This window comes from Sciurus carolinensis, chromosome 10 (assembly GCF_902686445.1).
Source record: "Sciurus carolinensis chromosome 10, mSciCar1.2, whole genome shotgun sequence".
NCBI lineage: Eukaryota > Metazoa > Chordata > Mammalia > Rodentia > Sciuridae > Sciurus > Sciurus carolinensis.
In genome coordinates this window covers 111,780,448-111,807,147 of record NC_062222.1, presented here as the reverse complement: position 1 = coordinate 111,807,147, position 26,700 = coordinate 111,780,448, and the positions used below count along the sequence as shown (strand labels likewise).

The 26,700-nt window shown below is 34.6% G+C and overlaps 1 protein-coding gene across 5 annotated transcripts in view; it reads right to left on the bottom strand.

Annotated features, from left to right (window-relative positions):
* The window catches only part of Arap2 (ArfGAP with RhoGAP domain, ankyrin repeat and PH domain 2), a 180,504-nt gene that overhangs the window by 37,213 nt on the left and 116,591 nt on the right, over positions 1-26,700 (bottom strand). For 3 of the 5 annotated variants that reach the window (XM_047566103.1, XM_047566101.1, XM_047566100.1), the window contains exons 22-27: positions 18,963-19,068; positions 15,255-15,402; positions 13,725-13,793; positions 11,255-11,329; positions 8,355-8,472; positions 100-228 (exon numbers count right to left, since the gene is read on the bottom strand). In XM_047566103.1, coding sequence (XP_047422059.1) covers positions 100-228; positions 8,355-8,472; positions 11,255-11,329; positions 13,725-13,793; positions 15,255-15,402; positions 18,963-19,068 — 645 coding nt within the window. Of the gene's footprint in view, positions 1-99; positions 229-8,354; positions 8,473-8,494; positions 9,165-11,254; positions 11,330-13,724; positions 13,794-15,254; positions 15,403-18,962; positions 19,069-26,700 lie in introns of those variants that run through there. The other 2 variants (XM_047566102.1, XM_047566104.1) reach the window with 2 other exon arrangements.

The following is a 26,700-nucleotide window of genomic DNA, read 5'->3' as shown; positions in this document are numbered from 1 at the left end:
TAAATTTTTTGCATTTTCAAACACCATTTGTGTTATACTAATTATCGTTTACTGACTTAAACAGTCAACCATCACTGCAAAGGAAGCAATGGCACATACCTCTGTGGTATTTAATCACATCCATGGTTAAGAATTTCTTAACCACAAGATAAGCAGAGCCAGGTTCTGCTAATGAACTCCACCGAAGCACCTGCTCCAACACATTTTCTGTGTAGTGAAGAGGACGTTCTGCAAACAAAACCCAAATCAAATGAAAATAAAAGTATGAAGAAAATTATTTTATTATTATAAATTAAAAAAAATCCTTTATCAATGATCTGTATGAAACAATATACATAATTGTATACTATGTTACACAGTAATAGCATCAGAACTGTACTTGAGATGCTAATACCTGAAACACTATTAGGCACATAATGAAATTCATTGTATAAATTAGTCCACGTGGGAGCATTTGTTGGTTAGGCAACTACCTTTTAAAATTCAAAATTACTTTCCTTTAGATAAAATCTAGTATACTACCTTTAGTACACTGAACATGTATCTTATTCTAACTTCTATTTAATTCAGATAAAATTCTGGCTGGCTTAGGGAGTGCTATTTATTTGCACATGCAATTAAAGAACTTTAAAAAAAACTAGAAAAATTAATCTTGTCCAGTACTAAGTAATAAGCATGAATTAATCCTGTGTTTATCCCATTATGATTAGAATCTTATAATTTCTGATCAATAACAAGTGCACAATTTATAGTTGGTATTCTCACAGCCAATTAATATGAAATTATAAATATTATTACAGAGAATATGTAGAAATAATTATAAAATAATATTTAGTAATTTATGCCTAACTATTACTAGAAACTATCAATCAGAAACACAATGTGGCAATATTATAAATTAAATGTTGATGAAGGAAAATGATTGAGGTCAATAAACAAGATAATAAATGATAGCATTAAGACTTCTCTTTGATGAATCTTCATCCATATATATTTTGTTTTAGACAAATGTGTCACACATTCTTAGCATCGAGTTTGAAGAAAAGTTTTATAATTACAATCAAAGCTTCACAGGAAAGTTTTCTGATCAAAATATGCCAATCAATTAATAAATTTAAATGTAACAACAGAAGCATATGCTGGGAAAAAAGAAATTCAAACCTTTCAGTACACTAAAGATAGCACAATTGAAATAGCAAGAACAGAACTCTGACGTGATGTCGATGATGCTTTACTAATATTGTAGCCAGATATAAATCAACTCAACTCTTTCAGATCCTCCCAAGCATATAGCACATAGCACTTGAGCATTTTGTTTTTAAAGTAGTACTGTTAATGACAAACAAGAGGATACCAAAGACATTGTAATCATATAAGAACCATGATACTGTAGTTGGTAACAATATTAAAAGTAAAATGGACTAAATATATCACATCTTTCCTAATTCCTGTCTGTATTCCTATGAAAACATGACTTGAGAAGTCATCAATAATTCCAGCTTTGCAAGAGAACATATTTTTCTGCTTCCAATGTAAATTAACAGATTTCTGCTTCTTAGTCAGTAAACTAATATCCAGTTCTTCATTCTGTGCCTATTGGAGCAAGCCTACTCATTGTCATAATGATAATTCAAAAATTAAACAATGTACAAACAAATAAAACCTACCAAAGAGTCATTAGTCCATACACCTTGAGGACAAACTGATGTCTCTATTTATTGCTATATATCACCTGCACACAGCATAGTACTGAGTACACGGTAGATGCTCAGTAAATATTTTAGGAATAAAATATTTTGCAAATTTCTTTGATGGACCATACTTTAAAAGAAAATATTTGTTGTCAGACCAGCAGAAAAGTATAATTATTTGTAAAATCAGACAAAGTCTTTTGTGGCTGTATCAATATTGCACACCTTCAAATAATTTACCAAAAGCTTAGATGGACAAAGCTGACAATTGCTCATAATTTGCCAAAATTAAAATTCAACCACTGAATAATCCATTAATTGGTTGTAATTGGAATTAAAGGCATTCAAATGTAAAACATCATAGAAAAAAGCACTCCCTTTATATTTGGCATTACATAATTCTTTATTCTATAACTTGGAAATTCTGAGACACTACTGATTCCATTAACAACTGTCATTTCTGGAATAATACCTGTTTCCATATTATACCTGTGTATATACAGAGATAGTATTTTATATTAGTTATCACTTTAAATTCTCACAATAACCCTGTTTTGTACATGTTACTATTATTATTCATATTTTACACATAAGAAACCTAATCATAGATTTCAGTCTTTTCCTCAAAGTCACATGATTGGTTAAGTGAGAAATGGATTTGAGCCCCAAACCTATCTGATTTTAAAGCACCAAATCTTCACTATTACACTGAGTTTTACTTTGGTCAAGTATGCAACCCTCCCCAGGATGGTTTCTCACATATAATTTTGGGGGAAAAAATAATACAAACTTGCTAAGATTGTTTTGAGTATTGAATAAAGTAATACAAGCAAAGCAAAAACCCACCGGAATTTATAAATGCCTCTTCTTTTTTATACCTTTCCTGAGAAGATGTTATGAAAATAAAGGCAAGACAGTGTCAACACCCTTCATGTAAGGAATCTGAGGTTTGAGGAGCTGGTTTGGCAATGCAAAAATGATATTCTTAACTGGAATAGAGTAAGTGGCTTGAAATAAAACTTACTCTCCTTTATTACAGGATTAAATTGCTAATGCGACTTCCAAATGTCAGACATTTGTATTAAGAAGGGTCACTAATACACACTATTACAAGTAGATACTACAGTGTTAGACCTACAGTGCTCCTAATTATACTGAAATATATCACACCAGGCATAGAGGTCAACAGTGGACATATAATTAATTTTAGTTACAAAAAAGCTAAGTATATTTTTCACATCAGTATTCAAAGCATGAAATACTTTAGGAGAATGAAAACCTTGCAAACTCTAGTTACTAAAGACAGACGTGAAAAATGGTTGGAAAGAGAAATACATATTAGACTATTAATGTGTTACTGGCATTAATTAGAAAGGGATAAGGAGCAGGAAAACAACAAGCACTGTTGGAATATAAATTACTAGAAATAAAGAAATTTTAATCTATAGTTATACTTGTAATCATCTGTCATGAGAGATTATATGGTGTGTAAGTCACCTGGCACTAGGGCATTACTAAGAAATAAATAATTCTTTTGAATACTAGAATAAAAATTTCTAAAACCTCAGTGTAGTCCTTTGAGAAGAACAGGTCACGTCGGCAGTACTTTAGCTGGGTAAAGCACAACCGTATTGACTATTTAAAATCCTGTGCAAAGAATGAACCTGGCCTCTTGTTAAATAAAAAGCCATTCATTTTCCACCTGAAGTAATAATACAGGGCTCCCAGAGACAATTATTACATCCCCAATAACCAAATTCTTAGTGCCAAACTCAGAGCTGTGAAAGCCTTTCTCTGTTCCATTTACATCATCAGAGGGTAACGCCAATGAGGAGAAGAGCTGGAAATGATCCCGAATAAAATAAATAGATCTCCCATATCATAGCAGCTATGAAATGACTACATAGAAAGTAACCACTTCATAAACTCAAATGTCTCAGTAAAGCCCATTGAAATGAGTCTCCTCAGACAGTTCATCTCTTTCAAGGTGTGAAAGACGTAAAGGGCCCAGGGACTACACTAGCAGAGGATAAGGTCAGTTTTAAGGTGAAGTATTAAAATCATAGCACACTTCAGAAGAGTGGCTGTTGATGGAGGGGTTATCATCACGCTACAGTTTGGACCTTGAGTGCCCTCCAAAGGTCAAGGGTTGAAAGCTTGAATATCAGTCAGTGATGCTATCCATAGGTGGTAGAACCTTTAAAGGGTGGGGCTAGTGTCCAGGAGTCAGGCCACTGGAGTCATGCCCTTGAAGGGGATACTGATATCCTAGGCACTCCTCTCTGCTTTCCAGCCACCATTAAGTCAGCAGCTCTGCTCTACCAGGTGCACCCCACCTTCACCATGGGCCCCAAACCAATGGTGCCAACTGACCATAGACTGAAACCTTTGAAATTGTGAGCCAACACAACCTTTTCCTGTGTATAAGATTTTATCTCAGGCATCGGTGACAGAGATGGAAAGATGACTAAGAACACTGGTACCAAGAAGCAGGTCACTGCTAAGTTTATAACTGACTATGTGATTCAGAAGCTTTTGGAACTGGTTTGTGGGAAGAGTTTAGAAAAGCAGGCTAGAGAAAGCCTAGAATACTGCAAGCAGAGATTAATGAATGATTCTAGTAGGGACTCAGAAGACCAGATTGATGGGAATACAGAGAATAAATTTCAGATGGAAATGAGAAATTCATTGGTAACTGGACTAGAGGCCATTCAGGTTACATTCTGGCAAAGAGCTTTACATTTTGCCCATGTGCTGAGACTTTGCAAGAGGCTGAGTTTGAAGGTGTCAGACTAATTAATCTAGTGGAGGAAATTTCAAGGCAGGACAGCACCAAGGCAGTGTGGCATGGGAATTGTGGATGCTGTGAGCTATATTTTCAATGAGAACTGGGAGGAAAAGGCAGAGGAAAGACTGGAAAAACTTTCAGTTTGGACTGAAAAGAAGTGAGTTTAAAGGTACAGTGAAGGAAGGTACAGATATTGATCCATTAATAGAAAATAAGTACCATGTTACCAGGAGAATAAGAAAGATGCTCTGAGGACATCTCAGGAATGGTAAGATCTCACCCATGGCATGCTCAAAGGTACCAAAAAAATGTAAACTTTTACTCTCATCATACAGGACTGCCAGGTAATCCTTTGCCCAAGATTATTTATGTTCAGCCACCAAGGAGGCCAATATAGCCATGGTTCACAGGGGTCTTGATATAGCTCACACCCATAGCAGCATTGTTCACCTGGGGCTGGTATTATAGGCATGCAAAAAGCAAAAGTTGGTTATAGGTTCCTGGAAGCTTTCACTGAGATTTCAAAGGAAAGCCTGAGAGTCCAGGAAGTGTGTGGTGTATTTGGAGTCCCTGACAGCGGTCCTGACGGGATGATGCACAAAACTGTGAGACTGAAGGTGAAGTTACAATGGAGACTCCAGGAAATTAACAGATGACAGAGTATGAGCTGACTGCTCAGGGAGGCCACCGCGAGCCCAAAGTGACAAAGCCGAGCATTCATGGACAGATGCCTCTGAAACTGTAAGCCAAAATAAAACTTTCCTCCTAAGAAGTTGATTTGTCTAAGGTATCTGTCATAGGTACAGACAGCTGACTAACACGCTCTGTTGCAGTGGGTTTGATCTGGCTCTAATAATTGGTGGAAGGGAGTCAAAGATGCTTTGACATTCTTCAAGGAGTGAGACAGGAAGGAGCTATGCTCTATCCAGAACAAACTTCACATGTCACACCAGGTATTCATTTAAAGGGAAATCCTATTTATAAATTAATTGAGCCTATAATCTAACTCAATTTTGTATGTTATATGGTTGCATATTATGTATAAAATCAAGATGTAAAATTCACCTAAATATTTTACATGATTATAATAAACTTATTTTCCCATGAATCTGATTAACACAGAGAGACTATGCTTTGTTTTAGGAAAAACTTTTCTAAGAACTATTCTCCATTTCAACAGTAATAATGCTACTAACATTGTTGGAGTCACAAACTGACATACTTACACCATCTGTAATACATATGATTTTTAAAAATCCAATCCAATCCTAGTGTATGTGAGGTGCTGTTTATCACATAGAATTTGATAATCAATCATTTTCAGGGTGAGAATCCCTTGATTTTTCTGAAAGGAAATGCCAAAAATAGTATTTCCAGGTAGAATGTGATTCTACTTCTAGCTACACATAATTCCTTCCTATCCTCATTCATTCTGCCTGTTCCTCTCAGTTGGTTCAGCAGCTAAAGACAGAGCTTAAGCTATGACAGAGGGATGTACTTTAATCTGACTCAAATCTTGAGAGACTAAGTGTGGCAGGGAGCCGATGTTTGCCCTAATATACGTAAGTCTGTATTCTGCAGTAAATCTCTTCAAAAACAACAGGAATAGAATAGCATGGAGGGAAGAATCAGCTACCCAAGCCCTCAGCAAGGTCTAGAACTCTTTAAGTGGTTCCCGATCTATAAGCAGAGATCCTATGTGCCTTCCATATTTGTATAAATCTGAAAAAGGAGTCACAAAATACAAGTCATTTATTATTTCACTGTTGTTCCAGCTCAGTTAAAAAGACTTGAATGGGGTCCATTCCACACCAGTGCACAACACAAGAGGTTGTATGAGATACAAAAATCTAAAACATATGATCCCTGCCCTAAAAACATATGGTCTGGGGTAGAACTAGATACACATACAGTACTATTCCATAAGGCAGGCAGTATGTAGTATTATAAATCTACGAGTAAATGATCAGAAAGAGATCAGTACAAACTGTGTCCATCCAATTATCATCATACAGGAAGGGGAACTTGAGCTGGAGCTTTAAGGTTAAATAGGCGATGAGAAAAATAATGAAAAACATGTTTTAAGTAGTGGGACAATATAGTCCAATTTGGGATTTCAAAAGATTCTGGAAATAATGCCAACAGTTATTGTTCACTAAAAAATAAATAAATAAATAAATAAATAAAGCCAGTCACCTCATCCCTTCCCTTAACATTACACAAAAAGGAAAAACCAAAAGACTCTACTGCCCCTGTACCACATAGTCATATAATGTCATAGTTTATTTATTCAATAGATTTTAATGGCATGGCTGTCATATAATAGGCACTGCACTGAACAACAGAGGCCAAAAAAAAAAGACAGGATCCCTGCTTCCTTCCAAGAAGCCCCTGTCAAGATAGACATTTATAAATCCAAGTGCTCAGCAGTATAAGAGGGGAGACAACATGCTATGAAACTCTGAATCTGGATTTTAAGGGGCTATTGGGTGGAAGACCTTGAAAATACTAGCTTCCATAGGTCAGTAAAGTGCAAGGTGTGGAAGAGATATCTATTCAGAACATGTAATATGAGAAAAGATGGCAAAGGAAACTGGAGAAGAAACCAGATGTTTAAGAGATGGACAGAGAAAGAAGAAACTACAAAAATGAGATGAAATGATTAGAGAACCAAGGAGGGAATTCAGGTAGCATAGAAAACAAAGATCATCAGAGAAAGGAAAACGGAAAGGTCATTAGCAATCAATGCCACAGAAAGGACAGGTAAGGTAGGTAACGTAGGCCTGAAGCAAATCTATGGGACTTGACAGCTGGGAGGTGACAGGAGTCACCTGCCACGACAGTTCTGTCAATGGGGAGGACAAAGTCAGACCAGAAGAGATACTGAGAAGTGACTGCCAAGCTCCAGGGTCACTGAATGTTGCCAATGTATACTGAACAAACAATATTATACTACAAATAAAATTTTTAAAGAATTGTGCATGGTATAAAGAAGAAATAAAAATATCAAGATGAATTAGACTAATCAAAGACAAAGTACTCAATAATCTCATTTCATTCTAACATTGATTCCAGTCCTCCTGACAATGCACCATGGGGTGTTTCAACATTGAATTTTAATTTTTGCCTGGAGTTTGTGGGTGGTGAGGTTTCCCTTTGGCAGTTTGACAGCTACAGCTGAAAGGGTCCCAAGACCTTAGTAGGTATCAGCCAGACAGATGGTCAAGGTACAAAGACATTCTGCCTCTTATTATTTTTTCCTAGAGGTCTTTAAAACCAAATGGTGTCATTAGAATGTTAAGTTTATTCAGTATTTGACTACTGGGTCAGTCAAGGTGTTTTAAAATGTCTTTTCACCCTTCAGTTTCTTTGGAACAAAAGATGACAAAATATTTGATACACTAAAGATAGAGCGAAATTAAAACGTCAAAAGAGAAGCTTCTGCTAGGCTTAAAATAAAACTATTTTTAGAATAAGTCATCTTTTAAATTAGCATTCTCTTTCCATGTCAAATAAATGGCATATACAAAGAAGGTAGATGGTGGTAGTGACATTTAGAAAATTGTTATATTGTTCTTATAAAGAAAGGCCTTATTTCATGAGGCAGCAACAGAGTGGCCTAATGCTTTGCACTTTATTTTCATAGCCAATAAAATAATCTAATTCTTTGAGAGAGTAAAATTGTGGGAAGGTGGCCTCAGGTGGTGACAATGTATATCAAGACAAAACTAAGGTAGAAGGGAATTCATGATGAGATGTTAATCTTTAGAACAACATAAAATGTTAGTAATGAGTTATCGCCAAAGAGATTTCTTCATCTGAAAGGAATTCAATAATCTTTAGCCTTCATCTGAAAGGATTCAATAATCACTTACCCAGCTCTTCATTTTCAATGACTTCAAATGTGGCCCAAATGTCACCTTTTGTAGGAATAATATTTTTTATTGCTAATATATCATTAGTTAATTCTTCTGCTTCCATCACAGGAGATATCTGCAAGAGGAGCAATATTTTCAAAAGATCTGTCAGATACAGAAGCAATCTTATGATAGGGCAATACTACCTCCACCTAACAATACTTAAAGTCTTCTCCCAGGTTGGTTAAAACTAGCTTCTCCAAGCATAAAGAAAACAGCACATTCAGTTCTTCTCCATAAAACATAATACATTTCAATGTAAAGGCAAAGGGATATTGCAATACAGATATCATCAAGAAGAACCATTTTGTTCACTTAGTATGCAATTAGATGACTCAGAAGGGAGGAAAAACCTAGTCACTCGCACACAGACTTCCAACACATGACAGATCCAACCATCTCCTAAGAGTAAAACTTTTCACTTGTCAGTTCTCTAATCAAGAGTGTAGAGTGACTTGTTTATTCAGCTTGGGCCCTAAATTATACACAGTCGACTGACTGCTGTTTATCATGCCAAGAAGCCCCAGGGTTTTTTGGTAGTCTGTGGTATGCCCTGCCATGCCAAGTGACAGATGGTGGAACACCAAAATATTCAAGAGCCAGGATTTCAGGGTATAGGGCAGACTCTGCAGTGCCAGTCTGGGGCCTGGCTTCATAAGAGTCTCAAAGCCGGAGTCCATTGTATAAGCACACTGCCTCTTCTGGGACTTTCAGGATTTCTGATTTGTTTCTTCTTGGTTTTGTTTTTGCCAGTCTTAAGTAGATATCCTGGCCAAAAAAAAAAAGCAAGCTTTCTTTGGTTAGAATTTTGTTATAAAGTTAAACAAATAAAAGACATTTAAATATTAGAATATTGCAACTGCAACTTAGTTTGCATGTTTCCATAAAAATTTATTCCTATTTAAATATTTCTTAGAAAAGGAATGTACTCATTTCCATTTTTCCTTCCCTTTATTATTTATAAGCCTATCCCACATACATAAATAACAAAAGCATTTTTCACCACAGATAACTCAGTGTTTACCTTTTGTACTTCATGGTATTTAGGATTTGCTTTAGGGAATATGTTAATTATACAATGGATTCCACTCTTTTCTATTTTAAAAAGCTCAATGAAATATATTTTCTTTTAAAGTGGCATCTTGGAAAAGTGGACAACTTCAAGCAATAAAAATAGCAGCTGAATTGTCTTGATGTTTTTGATCTGCATTGATCTAAAAAAATTTAAGAAGTATCACTCTTTCTTAAATAAATAATGACTACTGAGAAAGCAAACCTGAGAAATAGGCAGCGGGGAGCACCTCAGTCTGAAGCAGAAAGAATGCAACCCTGGGCCCAGAAGAGACCCAGGGCCCCTCTCAAAAACACCCAGAACTCTATACTTCAGAAGGCATTACTCTATGGATTGGACAGTCAGTATAATGAACATCAGGTGTGGATTATGATGACCCAGGTTTGTATCGTGGCCTGAATTTCTTTTAATTCCTACTTTCCATTGCTATAAAAAAGTGGGATATCACCTGTTTCATCCACCTCCACAGAGTGAGGTAACAGCCAGAAAAGATAAAATGTAACTAGATGATTTAACAGTCTTAAGTACTAAGTCAAATACTACTGATTATTTTTGCATAGTTTTTATGCTTGTTGAGAGCATCTGGATCTTTAATGGGTAAAACTGTGCACTTTCATATAAATACAGTTAAGATAAATGTGAGAACTTTGCTCAATTGTAAAAACTTCTGTTATGGCTCTATTAATAAAATTTAAATACACTATGAAAAAGTCTGTGCATAGGCAGAGTTAAATCATGTTCTCTAAATATCTCTTCTAGCATTAATAATGGACTTGTGCTGATTGATTTGTACTAGTTTCTCATGTCCCTTATTATCAAAATCACACATTCAGCCTAAGAACCATGATAAGGCTAAGGACTGGCAGGGCAAATGTTTCACAAAGCATTTGATTATATAACCAATGACTGTAGCATTTAGTGCCATGTTTTAAGTAAGGTAAGTCCATATAGTAATAATACATAACCATTAAAAATACATACAATAAGAAATACATTATGTATAACATAATTGAAGTTCAGAGATATCTAATTCTGCAGAGATTTAATCTTGGACTTTAAAAACATTAAGAATGTAAAGTTGAATTTATGTTATGTGGCAGAATATCTATTGCTTACACAAAAAAAGTAGTCTTACCAAGTAAGAACATGAAATATCACTGTTACTATCCCTAAGTCAGACTAATTACTGAATATAGTAGCATAAGAGAGATCTATTTTTAATTCAGCAAAAATAATCAATAGTCTCAATGAAGAAAAAAGTCATCTGATATTCAAGTAAATAGGAAGACCGAATGCTAATGGGTGAGAAATTGGGAACAACAATGATATTACCAACAGTAGTAACAGTTATTTATTAAACAGGTGATGAACAATTTGCTACACTGTCCTACATACATTAGTTTAATAATTCCTCACAGCAATGATATGATGCAAATATTATAATCTTTCCTCTTTTTATAAGGGAGAACACTGAGCCTGAGACAGAGTACATAACTTGTCTAATTTAAGGCAGTTAAAAAGGTAAAGGCAAGTCATTATGCTCAAATCATCTTCTAGAACCTACAGATAATCCTAACTCTAACCTGAAGCACATAAAATGTGCTTTCCAAATGACTAAAACATAAAATTCCCAGAGGATATTGCTATGAAAAGTCTATCTTGTCATCAGTCACTGTTTGAACTAGAAAGGTAGAAGGAAATAAGAAGCTGGAAAATTCGAAATATGTGAAAGCACTGCCAACACCTGTGGTTTCCAAGGGCACTTTACATCCTCTTGAGGACTCACCCGAATTATAATACTACAATCAGGTTCTTTCCTTTCCACGTACACTTCAATTAACAAATCTCCAGCCTGGGAAACCTAGAAAGGGCAGATGTGAAAACAGCACATAGATCACAAAAACATACATAGTACATGTGAGGCAACTGTAAAATCCTATTCATATTTCTCAGTAAGTTATAGCAATGAATTACCTCAATCCCCTGTGCACAAGCATGATGTTCTTATTTTAAGATACGGCTGATCTAAGCACAAGGAGTCTAAACAAATTTATAATCAGCAACAACAATCACAATGTGATTTATCTCTTACTCAAGAGCTTAGTGTTCTCAAATACCCTTTTTAATGAAAGGGTGAATCTGACCACACTGGAAATAAGCTGCCTTTGACAACAGAAATTACAGGAGCCTCACCATCTACATTAAGAGGATAAAAAAAATGAGGAGTGAAAGTGAGTCACATGCAATTTGTCTCAATAATGTGTGCATAATGCCAATAATTAAAAGACAAAATAGTTCTTGCTATGCTTTCAAAAATATGATATATTCAAAGGAAGATAAATTGGGTCAGAGTTGTATTAAAATTACAAATAGAAAAAGTAACTTTAGTAAGGAAAAAGTAAAAGTGATAGAATAAGGCAGACAATGAAGGTACGTTTTCATTTAATTATCGTTAGGCAAGCATTTAAGAGCAATTATTTGGGTCATAATCTTTCCAAAAGAGTGACTGAAGAAGAAATGAGTCAGAAAATGCAAACCATAGATATAGGTATGTACTTCAACAAAATAAAAGAGAAGGTTAACAAGGAATGAAATTAAATCTATAAAAAATATTTTCAGTAGCTTTTTTCAGAAATTTACTTAAGTTCCATAACCACTTAAATATAATATCCATCACTCAATATTTTTTTAAATGATCACAAAGGAGAAGCAATCATTCTGAAGGCAAATATGCCTCTGCATAAAATTCTAATGAGTAATTTGTGGGGGAAACATTTAAAAAATGTACTTGGAAGTAGCATTCCTATGTATTCTGTCACTATTGGTGTAGAAAACATTATTCTCAAATTTTCTTTCTCACTTTTGATGCTATGCACAAATTCTAGGAAGAAAAAGAGTTGACATTTTTGCTTTTCACTATGTTTGCATAAACAAGTCTCCAGGAAGGACACATTTTAAAAATTCAAAAAGCAAACACAGAGTACTCAGAGTAAAGCCAGAAAGAAAAATAGCTAAGCAATTCAATCAGGAGTAGAACTTAGAGACTGCCAGAAAAATACTACAGAGGAGAGTTTTGTACAGATTAAAAACTCAAGCAAAATAAGTAAATTTTCCAAACTGTCCTACTTTCCTCATTCAATTACTATAGTTTACATACTATTATTTTCTTATATTTACTTATTCTGAATTTTAAAGCACTCATTTCTTTATTATAAATGTAAAAGATAAAAATACAAAGGATATTTATCCTTTATCTAATAATGATGTACATAATGCTGCCAATGATGACCTCTCAGACTCATACAATTCTTTATTTTACAACATAAATATTCTCCTGGAAGTAAGAAACAAAAAGAATTGATGTGGACCAGACTTCTGAATGTAAAACTAACTCCTCCGGCAGCTGCAGTCAAATTTTGGGTCAAAATGGAGGAACCATTTTGTTACAATTAACATGTCAGCATTAGTATCCTATCTCCTTCCTACGGATAACAGATCCAAGTGCTCCTCTAATTAGTAATGGACACTTCAGGACCAAGGCAAATTTAGATTCTATAGGAGGAGGTATTTGCCCCATTATTTGAGTAAAACTGTAAATGGAGCACATTTGACCCATTTCTATTATTTACATTGAAACTCTGAATCCACTATGATTCCTAGTTACTAGAGGATGACTAATGATTGACCTTAAGAAGTTCCAGTAAGCCTCAAACAAGGCAAAGTACCTTGGAAAAGCACAGTACAACCTGAGCACATGAATCCAACATCATATGACTGAGGAAAGCAAGACAGGATTTAGAAAAGTTGACTTAAGATAAAAAGTGTGTGTTACAAAGATCACACTAGAAAGTCTCATTAATATAGTCATGTCAGAGCATGCAGAGCAAAAGCAAAAAATAAATAATTTATATTTCAAAATCATTATGGAAAGAATCATTACTCTCTGAATTTGCAATTTATTCTGGTATTTCTTTGGCTTTAAATGCTTCCTTTGAAATCCACTGGCATTTTTAATAGTGTTTTTAAATCATAAAATAAAACTGATTTCTCCTTTATATTAAAAATTATATTCACATATTTTGCATCTATGTTTCAGGTTGAAAAATTATACCATTGTTTTATCAAGGTTCTTCATCCCCATTACTTCTACTTTGTTTCCAAAAGAAATTTAAAAATACACAAAACAAATATCTTTGTTTACAATAGAAGCTTTTGCTTTTGTTTAATTCTTTAGAGATCTAACTATTACTACTCACTTGAGTGTCTTTCCACTTGGTAATAAAGCTATTCTCTATGTCCATTTGTTTGACTTGGTCTTCTTTAACCTGTTTAAAATATAATTTTGGACATTCTAATAATGTAGAGTGATGGTACTCATCCTTAACTCTTCAGAAATTTAAATACCAACAAATTAAAGATAAATGAGAATGGCCACCTTAATCAGCATGGGCCACATGGCCAGGGCAAAATAAAGCCAACAGAGTCTCACAAAGTTCAGAACATGTTTTGATGATTCCTTCTGGCTGTAGAAGCCCAAGGAAGCCCTCAATGTGAAGGAAATTTACACAGCAAAGGAGCTGATATCTGCTTCCTGAAAATTCTTGTACAAAGACTCATTTCTCAAACCCAAATGTTCATTAAGTGCTTATTAAATCTCTAACATTTAGGCAAAGTGGGGTTTAACATAATGATAATGATAACCACTGAGTTTCTACTAATGGATTGATATAAAACTAGAAAATAAAGAGAGCATGTAAAGCCACATATTTTTTTTTCTAATTTTTAAATCAGCATCAAATTTTTGCAAAGAAGTTGCTATTGATCACAAACAGTGGACACACATAGGGAGAAAAAAAGAGGAGATCAAAGAGCAAAGAAAATTCAATAACTGGCGTCTATTCCTCTATGAATTAAAAACTCCATTATTTTATTAAAATAGATCCTTTATCTTTGCTAAGGAATCTTGTGATAAGTTTATTTTAATATGAATATAACCACTACATAAATGATAACCTATCACACTACTCACTTGGTGTCCCTGGCAAATCCATATCCCAGAAAACAACTGAGTCTATCAAAACCATTTGATGAAATGCTCAAAAAGGTTACATAACAAACCTGAGATGTTTGGATTATGTGAGGGAAATGGACATTTAACCCATACTTACCCTATTCAAATCCTGGGCATATTTCCTTTTATTTGTATTTATTTGAACATTCCTATTCTAGAAGTTGACTGGGCAAACAATGAAAACACTAACTTCATGAAATACCAAGTTGAAAAGACAAATAATTAAACAGTGATAATTTATTAAAAAAAAGTTATGGAATAATAATAGTATTACAGAATTTTTTTTTGAAGTCAAATTACAACAATTTTTTTAAAACCCTAAAATACTTTCAGTTGCAGAATTTAACAGCCTAGTGTTTATTACTGAAAATGTTAAATTCATAACTTCACACCTCAAAGTAGATATGCTTAATGCACACACATACTGAGGAGAAAAACACATGTACACATACAAAACCCCCTATGAATAGGACTCTTCTGCTCAACAGACACCAGATGGTAAAAAAGGCTTAAAAGCAGCCAAATTTAAATGAATGGCTATTGCTTAGAAAGCTAGTTTTATGTAAAAAAAAAAAAAAGAAAGAAAATACAGCTATCCTATATTTTTCCTGTTTCTAAGTATCCATAAAGACCTGAATAATAGCACCCTAAAATATGCATCATTCTTTGCAAACATGAACTCCATTTTAACAAGGGCAGGATATAAAATATTTACCTCAAATATTTCAACATAATTATTAATTAGGTCCTCGATTACATTCACTTCTTCACTAGTTTGTCCCTTAGTTTGAAACAAACAGGATGAAAAGACCAAGGCCAAATTATGGGCATTCATGTGATTGATTTCTGAGCACTTCTGAACCCTGTTAGAGGAAAGCATAGCTCATTAAAACATACTTCTGTTTGAAAATTGCATATAACTGTAAGCCAAAATACTCATTTATCATTTTAAACATGCACATATTAAAATTGTTTAATAGAAAAAGCACAGTAGTGGCTTAAAGGAAAACACATGGTTCTTTCTCCCAAGTATCTTATGGTCTAGTTACAAACATAATTAAAACTACTGTTAAGAGATCAGCATTTAATGCTGACTTAGAGGATGGACTGACCACATTCAGATAGTTCTGGATCATTTGAAATGACCTAAGGTCAAAGTAAAAAAAAAAAAAAAAAAAAAAAAAAAAAGCATGCAGAATGGTGTAAAATGACAGGTGGAGCTGTAGCATAAATCAAAGAGGAGAAAGGGTAGGAGGTAGATATGAGCAAGACAGTAGGGCAGACTGTTAGGTATATAGTGGAGTGTTCCAAATTCCAGGTGAGTCTGGGCTACATTTTCTAGAAAGTGGATGTCAGGTATGGAGAAGAACTGGCAGCACATGTATGGTTATTCAGAACAGGATATAATTATATCTCAAAATGGAAACTCTCAATTTATAGATACTACTACATCTTTCATGGATATAACTAATAATGCCTTTTAGAAACGAAGAGAGATGAACAAATAAATCAACTCTTCTAAATCCGTAAGGTACAACTTTTGGGTCTTATAAATATCATTTAAAGTCTTAACAAATATAAGTTCAAATGCATGTGTAGGGCACTGGGTTCAGTCCTCAGCATCACATAAATAAACAAAATAAATAAAGGTATTATGTCCATCTGCCATTAAAAATAAAAATAATTAAAAAAAAATCAAAGGGAGATCAGTAGAAGAAAGAGAACAGAGGATGGAAGGTATGGAGGGAGAGAGAAAGTGGTATTGGTCAAATTATATTGTTATATTTTATGTGTATATGATATATAATAATAAATTCCATCATTATGTACAACTATAATGCACCAATACAAATGTGTGGGGGGGGAACCCTATGGCCATCATCCCAAGAAATGAAGAGCTGAATTGATGAAAACACAATAGAGTGGAACTACAAGTAGTTAATGGTCTCTACTGGACACTGACTCTATATACAGTGGTCGCTTGACTGCTTGTTTAATTTCACTTGGAAAATTTTAAAATACACACTAAAGAAGAAAAAACCAACTCCATTAAAGGTATATAGCAAGGCTAAGCTGGTGTTTCTGTGTATACAGAATATAGATTCTAGTAGGTATAAGAAAGAGTGAACATGGTAGCAATATATATGATAATGCAAGAAATCCTAATAAAATGCAAAATTGCAGAGCAGAGACAGACCAAGTGCAATCATCCTATATGATTTACAATATGCAAAAGGAATTGGAATTTAATAAAGGAGGATGTAACAATTGCAGACAGCCTCCTTGAAACCACTCTGTACTTTTATCACACTAGACTGTAAACATCCAGGAAATTTATCTCCATGTCAGCATCTCACAGTCAAGAGAATCTCACTTTAATCACACTGTACTGGATAATACATATCTGGTGAGTGGTATTAAGTGGAAGTGATTGATAACATAAGTCTTTCACCTAGGGTAGGGATTGCAAATGCTACATCAACCTGACCTTATCCAAACTGACCTCTCCAACTTTTGGTGACACTATCGGAAGTCCAAGGAAATTGTTTTCTAATGGCCTTCAAAACCTCTTATAACCTCCTGCCAGTCAGTGATAAAGAGTCTTGTCCCCTAGTACTCCTCTGTTCCAAGATAGCCTTCACTCATTTCTCATACTTACTTTTTTGCTTTGGACAGGGTCTTGCTATGTTGCCCAGGCTGGTCTCCAGGTTGGTCTTAAACTCTTGGGATCAAGTGAACCTCCTGTCTCACAGCCTCCCGAGTGGCAGGGGCTAGAGATGCACACCACCGACCCCAGTTTGTACTTATCTTTTTTTCATACCTCATTCAAATGTTTCTTTAAATCTAAAGGACAGGGTGGACCTCAACTCACAATGAAACACTCATTCTCTCCTCTATAATTCTATGCTGCATGCTAAAATTTTTGGTATCAAAATCTATCCCAACATCTCATAAACTATATTTGTATGATACAATAAGGAAATCAGTTTTATAGGCTGGGGATGCAGCTTAGTGGTAGAGACCTGTTTAGCATGTACAATTCCCAGCATGCACACATACCACTTCCACCACAATAACAAAATCATTTTTACTATAATAGAGCTACAAGCGTGAGAACTAGTGGTTGGAAAAATGATAACAGAAACAAGATGACACACTGTGGAAGTTTTCTTAATCTAAATACTTTTAGAAGAATTCAGTTTTATAGCAATTTATTCAAGGGAATAGTTCATTTGCACAGGGAGCTACAGTAATTCCTAAGCTAAATTCATACTTACTGAAGTTTTTGTTCTAATTCTTGCTTAGATCAACACACACAAACCAACCTTTCATTTTACTTTAAAAGGTTAGTTTCAAACATCTTCATCCTTCAGATTTCTTGTCACCAAAATAGTCCTCATTTTATTCAACATGCTGAGGTATCATTAGGCCCTCGCATAGGAAGTGTTTTGGACTTTAAAAATCAGGACAAGGATATCTGATCAACAGTCTGATACCAAAATATCTGGAATCAGGGAAGCAATAAACTTGAAGAAATAAAGAGTTTATGAAGCATTCACCAAGAGGAAACACTGCTCACACAGATTCCTGTTCCAGAACTCTGGTCCCTCAACACAGCAATGAATCACTCCATCTCTGCTCTCCAAGTCCACACTGCATGCTGCAAATTCCCTATGTGAACCCACATCTTAGAGGCAGAGAGAGAACTACAGAATGTAGACTGTATAGTACATTAGGAAAAGAATTCCTTCTTCCTCCAAATTCTGTCTAAATGAGTTTTTAAATTCTTCATACATTTGACACATTTCAGGATGCTGTATACTATTATTTCTGAGTCATTTAAGAAAATTTCCAGGGCTATTTATCTGCAACTTAATACAGAAGAGAAGGCTAATTTATCAGTTGGAATGATGAATGAAGTTAGAGTGAAATAAAGGGGAAAAAAAGGGAAGAAGGGATCCTATGAAAATAGAAGGGAGATCAGGAAGGAATAGAGGAGAAGGGAAGAGGGACAGGAAAAAGGGAGGAATTGTGGAATGAAATCAACCAAATTGTACTATGCATATATAAGAACATACCACAGTGAACTTCGCCTTTAAGGATATTCAAAAACATCAATTAAAAAAACATGATGAAAGACCAGTAGAACAGAGGAAGGGGAACAGAAAGAGGGAAGTGGGGAGGGAAAGAGAAAGTGCTGGACACTGAAATGAAGTAAATTATATTCCATGCATGTATGATACTGTCAAAATGAACCCTAATATTATGCATAACTATTCCACACTAATAAAAACATTTTAAAAATATAGTGAATGATATATAGTCCCAAGTAGAATATTAGTCACACACTTTACATTTAAGAATTAATGACTTATTCAATACCATGTGTGAGGTGTCTAGAAATGTTCATGAGTCCACCCACCTATAAAGGTGTTCGATGATAGCTGCCAACGTTGCTCGGTTGACCCCTGGAAGAGTGCGTATGAATGCTCCATACTTCTTAGTTCTTTCTTTGTCATCTTGTGTATCTGGAGGCAAAAGAACAATCTTTGGGTTTAAGCCAATCATGTATATTACAAATTTGCCTTTCATCAGTATTTAAAAATATTATTTACAAGTATAATTAAAACTTCTAAAATTGCCTATAATTATGGAAGAGCATTTATTTATATAACCTTTCCATGACACTATGCTACAGTTCTTATAATTTCTATTTTAAAATAAAGCACTTTTAAAATGGAGAGGGGCATGGTGTTTTTTTTTTTTTTTTTTCCCTTGTAGGGACTACTGAACCTCAACCTAACAGAAATACATTCGATTAATTACTCAAACTGGAGAACACATTGAAAAGCTAAGCCAAAGGTATTTTAACTCTAGTTATACAGAGGTTTTATTATTTGTATTTGAAAATGACATTTCTGATTCTCTTTTCTTATGAAATCACAAAGATCTTCCCAAAGCTATGAACCATCCCAGAGCTATGAACTTGTTACCCTCTCTGATCTATGTATAGGGCTTTGGTCCAGCCCTACTGCCTTTAAATGTTTGGAAAAGACACAGGACAATCAAAGAATTCATACACAGGGTCTTATGCTATGATCCAGATGTAGAGGTCCACGAGTCTCTGCCTTTGTTATAGACAGAAATTAATTGGTCCACCAAGAGGAAGATGTGAAGGAAACACCCTCCACTACTCCAGCCCCAGAAGTAAAATCCCTGGATAAACTATGGTCAGGAACCTCAAAGTCTTAGACTCCAGAGGATGCGCAGAGTTGGTTCATTCTAACTAGCTAGCTGACGCAGAAAATGACAATCATTCTTTAAATAAACAGCTTTCCCTGACTTTGTGACTAAAGGGGGCCACCCTGACATTTCTTTTCAATTCCCAACTACCTTTGGAAACTAGACCAGTTCACATTTCCTGCTTAGTCCTACCTATTCTATTCACAAAGATCCAACAGTACATAATTCTTTAAAAGTACACAGTCACTTGTAAGGACACTAGGATCTCAGAGGATGTAAGAAACTCTGTGACACATTTTTCAAGGATACTCCTATTCAAAACTGCAAGTATTATCTCTTTTGTATGGATTTTGCCAGAATATGAGATATATTAAAGTAAATGTGGTTGTATGGACTTAAGTGCCCTACTAGATAACTCTGTAAAAGCAAAAAGGGAAAATATCCAAATTAAGGAAATACAGAAGTAAATTAAGAATTTTTTTTATTCCTAATATAATCCAAATATTTGTCCTCATGTCATCTAATTCATAATTGTAGAGGTAACTGCACTTAATAAAATGTAGTTAATACTACTACTTATAAGAAGTTGTGCTAGGGAAAGATATTTTCATGTATAAGATAAATGATATTTTCAAAATAGAGATAAGAAATTGCAGAATACAATTCAGGAAAGCTTTCCGCTCATGTAGAAAATATAATGAGCAGTTAAACTAGCTCAGAAATGAGGTGATTTAATACTGCTCTTAGAAGAACAGATCACATATCATGAGTAAGTGGTATGCCACTGCAAAACACTGTTGGCCTCAGGTGCACAGGACACAAGCATTCTCCTGTGAGGTCCCGAGAAGGTTGTAGTTTATCCTTGTCAGATGAAACACTGGCACTTATGAAGTATCTAGCTGAGCTACATTGGATCTGAAAGCAAAAAGGTTATTCAACCCTGTATTCAAAGCACTCACCAACTAGATTCTCAAAGAATTCACATGCAAGTGAAAGGTGAACACCTCCATCCTACCCAACCCGCCTTTTTTTCTTTGTGTTGCTGGGGACAGAACCCAGGGCCTTGTGCATATGAGACAAGCACTCTACCAGCTGAGCTATATCCCCAGCCAACACATCCCCTTTTGACACGTGGCCACCAGTTGCCAACTACCTCCTCCTGGTAGAATGGCAGCACTAAAGACTTCTTTATCATCTGACAACTTTGGCAACTTATCTCTTACACATTTTTGATAAATGATTTTACAATAAAAAAAATCATAAGTCATGCTAAAAGAGTTATTATAAATAACTTCATTGAATCTGTACAGCACTTTTGGTAGTATGGCCATTTTGACAATATTAATTCTTCCTATCCAAGAACATGGGAGGTCTTTCCATCTTCTGAGGTTTTCTTTAATTTCTTTCTTTAGTGTTCTGTAGTTCTCATTGTAGAGGTCTTTCACCTCTTTTGTGAGATTGATTCCCAAGTACTTTATTTTTTTCGATGCTATTGTGAATGGGGTAGTTTTCCTAATTTCTCTTTCTGAAGATTCATCACTTATGTATAAAAATGCCTTAGATTTATGTGCATTGATCTTATATCCCGCTACTTTACTGAATTCACTTATGAGATCTAAAAGTTTTCTGGTGGAATTTCCTGGTTCCTCTAAGTATATAATCATATCATCAGCAAACAGGGATAGTTTGAGTTCTTCTTTTCCTATTCGTATCCCTTTAATTTCTTTAGACTGTCTAATTGCTCTGGCTAGAGTTTCAAGGACGATATTGAAAAGAAGTGGTGAAAGAGGGCATCCCTGCCTTGTTCCAGTTTTAAGGGGGAATGCTTTAAGTTTTTCACCATTTAGAATGATATTAGCCATGGGCTTAGCGTACATGGCCTTTACAATGTTAAGGAATGTTCCCACTATCCCTATTTTTTCTAGTGTTTTGAGCATGAAGGGGTGCTGTATTTTATCAGATGCTTTTTCTGCATCTATCGAAATAATCATGTGATTCTTGACTTTAAGTCTATTGATATGGTGAATTACATTTATTGATTTCCTGATGTTGAACCAACCTTGCATCCCTGGGATGAAACCCACTTGATCATGGTGCACTATCTTTTTAATATGTTTTTGTATGCGATTTGCTAAAATTTTGTTGAGAATTTTTGCATTGATGTTCATTAAGGATATTGGTCTGAAATTTTCTTTCCTCCATGTGTCTCTGTCTGGTTTAGGTATCAGGGTGATATTGGCTTCATAGAACGAGTTTGGGCGGGTTCCCTCCTCTTCTATTTCATGGAATACTTTGAGAAGTATTGGAATGAGCTCTTCTTTAAAGGTTTTGTAGAACTCGGCTGAAAACCCATCATTTTGATGACTTCATCTATTTCATTACTTGAAATTGGTCTATTTAAATTGTGTATGTCCTCCTCATTCAGTTTAGGCAATTCATATGTCTCTAGAAACCTGCTGACGTCTTCGAAATTTTCTATTTTGTTGGAGTATAGATTTTCAAAATAGCTTCTAATTGTGTTTTGTATTTCAATCGTGTCTGTTGTGATATTTCCTTGTTCATTCCAAATTTTAGTGATTTGGGTTTTCTCTCGTCTTCTCTTTGTTAGTGTGGCTAAAGGTTTATCAATTTTGTTTATTTTTTTGAAGAACCAACTATTTATTTTGTCAATTTTTTGTATTGTTTCTTTTGTTTCAATTTCATTGATTTCAGCTCTGAGTTTAACTATTTCCTGCCTTCTACTACTTTTGGTGTTGGTCTCTTCTTCTTTTTCTAGGGCTTTGAGCTGTAGTGTTAGGTTGTTTATTTGTTGAGTTTTACTTCTTTTATTAAATGCGCTCCATGAAATAAATTTTCCTCTAAGTACTGCTTTCATAGTGTCCCAGAGATTTTGATATGATGTTTCTTTGTTCTCATTTACCTCTAAGAATTTTTTAATTTCCTTCCTAAAATCTTCTGTTATCCATTCAACATATAATAGCATATTGTTTAATCTCCAGGTGTTGGAGTAGTTTCTATTTTTTACTCTTTCATTTATTTCTAACTTCAATCCATTATGATCTGACAGAATACAGGGTAGTGTCTCTATCTTCTTGTATTTGCTAACATTAGCTTTGTGGCATAATATATGGTCTATTTTAGAGAAGGATCCATGTGCTGCTGAGAAGAAAGTGTATTCGCTCTTGGTTGGATGGTATATTCTATAAATGTCTGTTAAGTCTAAATTATTGATTGTGTTATTGAGATCTATGGTTTCTTTGTTCAATTTTTGTTTGGAAGATCTGTCCAGTTGTGAGAGAGGCGTGTTACAATCACCTAGTATTATTGTGTTACGGTCTATTTGGTTTGTAGAATTGAGAAGGATTCGTTTGACATACATGGATGAGCCACTGTTTGGGGCATAGATGTTTATGATTGTTATATCTTGCTGATTTATGCTTCCCTTAAGCAGTATGAAATGTCCTTCTTTATCCCTTTTGACTAACTTTGGCTTGAAGTCCACATTATCTGAAATGAGGATGGATACTCCAGCTTTTTTCCTGAGTCCATGTGCATGGTATGTTTTTCCCCATCCTTTTACCTTTAGTCTATGGGTATCTCTTTCTATGAGGTGAGTCTCTTGCAGGCAACATATTGTTGGATCTTTCTTTTTAATCCAATCTGCCAGTCTATGTCTTTTGATTGATGAATTCAGGCCATTAACATTCAGGGTTATTATTGAGATATGATTTGTATTCCTGGTCATTTGGTTCATATTTAAAGTTTTACTTATTTATTTATTTATTTTTTGACACAACTTGGTTCCTCCTTTATTTGACAGTTCCTTTAGGATAATTCCTCCCTTTGCTGATTTGTTTCTTTGTTTTTTATCTCTTCCTCATGGAATATTTTGCTGAGAATGTTCTGTAATGCTGGCTTTCTTTTTGTAAATTCTTTTAGCTTTTGTTTATCATGGAATGATTTTATTTCATCATCAAATTTGAAGGTAAGTTTTGCTGGGTATAAGATTCTTGGTTGGCATCCATTTTCTTTTAGGGCTTGAAAAATGTTGTTCCAGGCCCTTCTAGCTTTTAGGGTCTGGATTGAAAAATCTGCTGATATCCGTATTGGTTTCCCCCTGAATTTAATTTGGTTCTTTTCTCTCACAGCCTTTAAAATTCTGTCTTTATACAGATTCAGTGCAATTCCAATTAAAATCCCAATGATGTACCTTACAGAAATAGAGCAAGAAATTATGAAATTCATCTAGAAGAATAAAAAACCCAGAATATCTAAAGCAATCCTCAGTAGAAAGAGTGAAGCAGGGGGTATCGCAATACCAGATCTTCAACTCTACTACAAGGCAATAGTAACAAAAATTGCATGGTATTGGTACCAAAATAGAAAGGTGGATCAATGGTACAGAATACAGGACTTGGACACAAACCCAAATAAATACAATTTTCTCATACTAGACAAAGGGGCCAAAAATATGCAATGGAGAAAAGATAGCCTCTTCAACAAATGGTGCTGGGAGAATTGGAAATCCATATGCAACAGAATGAAACTAAACCCATATCTCTCACCATGCACGAAACTAAACTCAAAATGGATTAAGGACCTCGGAACCAGACCAGAGACAGAGCATCTTATAGAAGAAAAAGTAGGTCCAGAGCTTCAACATTTCGGCTTAGGACCAGACTTCCTCAACAGGACTCCCATAGCACAAGAAATAAAAGCAAGAATCAACAACTAGGATAGATTCAAACTAAAAAGCTTTCTCTCAGCAAAGGAAACTATCAGCAATGCGAAGAAAGAGCCTACAGAGTGGGAGAAAATCTTTGCCAGTCATACTTCAGATAGAGCACTAATCTCCAGAATCTATAAAGAACTCAAAAAACTCTACACCAAGAATGCAAATAATCCAATCGACAAATGGGCTAAGGAAATGAACAGACATTTCACAGAAGAAGATCTACAAGCAATCAACAAACATATGGAAAAATGTTCAACATCTCTAGTAATAAGAGAAATGCAAATCAAAACCACCCTAAGATTCCATCTCACCCCAATTAGAATGGCGATTATCAAGAATACAAGCAACAACAGGTGTTCGCGAGGATGTGGGGAGAAAGGTACACTCATACATTGCTGGTGGGGCTGCAAATTAGTGCAGCCACTCTGGAAAGCAGTGTGGAGATTCCTTAGAAAACTTGGAATGGAACCATCATTTGACCCAGTTATCCCACTCCTTGGCCTATACCCAAAGGACTTAAAATCAGCATATTACAGAGACAGCCACATCAATGTTCATAGCTGCTCAGTTCACAATAGCCAGATTGTGGAACCAACCTAGATGTCCTTCAATTGATGAATGGATAAAGAAACTGTGGTATATATATACAATGGAATATTACTCAGCCATAAAGAATGATAAAATTATGGCATTTGCAGGCAAATGGATGAAATTGGAGAATATCATGCTAAGTGAGATAAGCCAATCTCAAAAAACCAAACGAAGAATGATATCGCTAATAAGTGGATGATGACACATAATGGAGGGTGGGAGGGGTTAGTGTTAGGGTTAGAGTTAGGATTAGGGAGGGGGGCAAGAATGGAGGAAGGAAGGACTGTATAGAGGGAAAAGAGGGGTGGGCGGGGTGGGGGGGAAGGGAAAAAATAACTAAATGAATCAAACAGCATTACTCTATGTAAATTTATGATTACACAAATGGTATGCCTTTACGCCATGTACAAACAGAGAAACAACATGTATCCCATTTGTTTACAATAAAATAATTTAAAAATAAATAACTTCATAGTTATAATAAAATCACCTTAAAACAAAAATGAGTACTGGAAGGGAACTGGGATAATGAGATGCTCATCTAATTACATTTTTTTTTTATATCCTAGAAAACTGTACAGTCAACATTTCTTGTTGTCAGTGAAGCCTTTTGATTTGAAAAAAATTTGGAAGCAAATAAAGCACTACCTTCTGAATATGTTAAATTGTGAAAAGTTTTAGTAACAATCCTACTCTCACTGATGCTTATAAGGGTACTATAGGATGATTTTCAAACTGTACGTATTTTGTGATATGATTTCGAAGTTATGTTGTAATATCATTTCAAGATTAATCCCTTTGAATACGTGTGTGTGTATGTGTGTGTATACATATATTTAGATTGAATAAATATTTTCAATTTAAAAAATTCTATTTCTCAACTCTCAACACTTGTGTCCTGGGCATTGAGGCCAAGAATACTTTGCAGTGGCATAGTACTTATTCATATGATATATGATCTGTTTTTCTAAGAACGCTATTAAATCTCCTGAATTCTGGACTACTTTAACAGATTATTGTATATTCTATAAGACCTGAAATCTTTCCTGATTTTTATTTTCCAGTTCCTTATCTTTATTTTTGAAAATATCTATCTTGTTCTTGTAAGACACATAAAAATACCATTTCACTAGCATGACATTTTATAAGTGTACAAATATCACCTAGCCAAATTCAAAAGACATTTTGTGAAAATCTTAAAATATTAATTGTAAAACAAAAAGATTTGTAATTATGATATAAATCAAAGGTAAATTTTAAAAACAAGAAAAAAGACTGAAAATTATCATTTTGAAAATGAAAAATAAAAGCTTATGGTTTACTAAGAAAAATTTGAAAATATATATATGTGTGTAAGATATATATACAGACAGACATATATACTAGAAGTATGGAGAAAAAACAGTATATTACATAAAAATGAATAAAGATTAAAAAGATGAGATAAAAGACAATTAGACATTTAAAGTTTTTCATCAGGAAAAGGATCTGTCTTAAATTAATGCATGCTAAAGTAGTTTTTAATGAAATTAATATGACCCAATAAATGATTAAATAAGCTACTTTTATAGGGCCATTTCTTAAAGCTTTA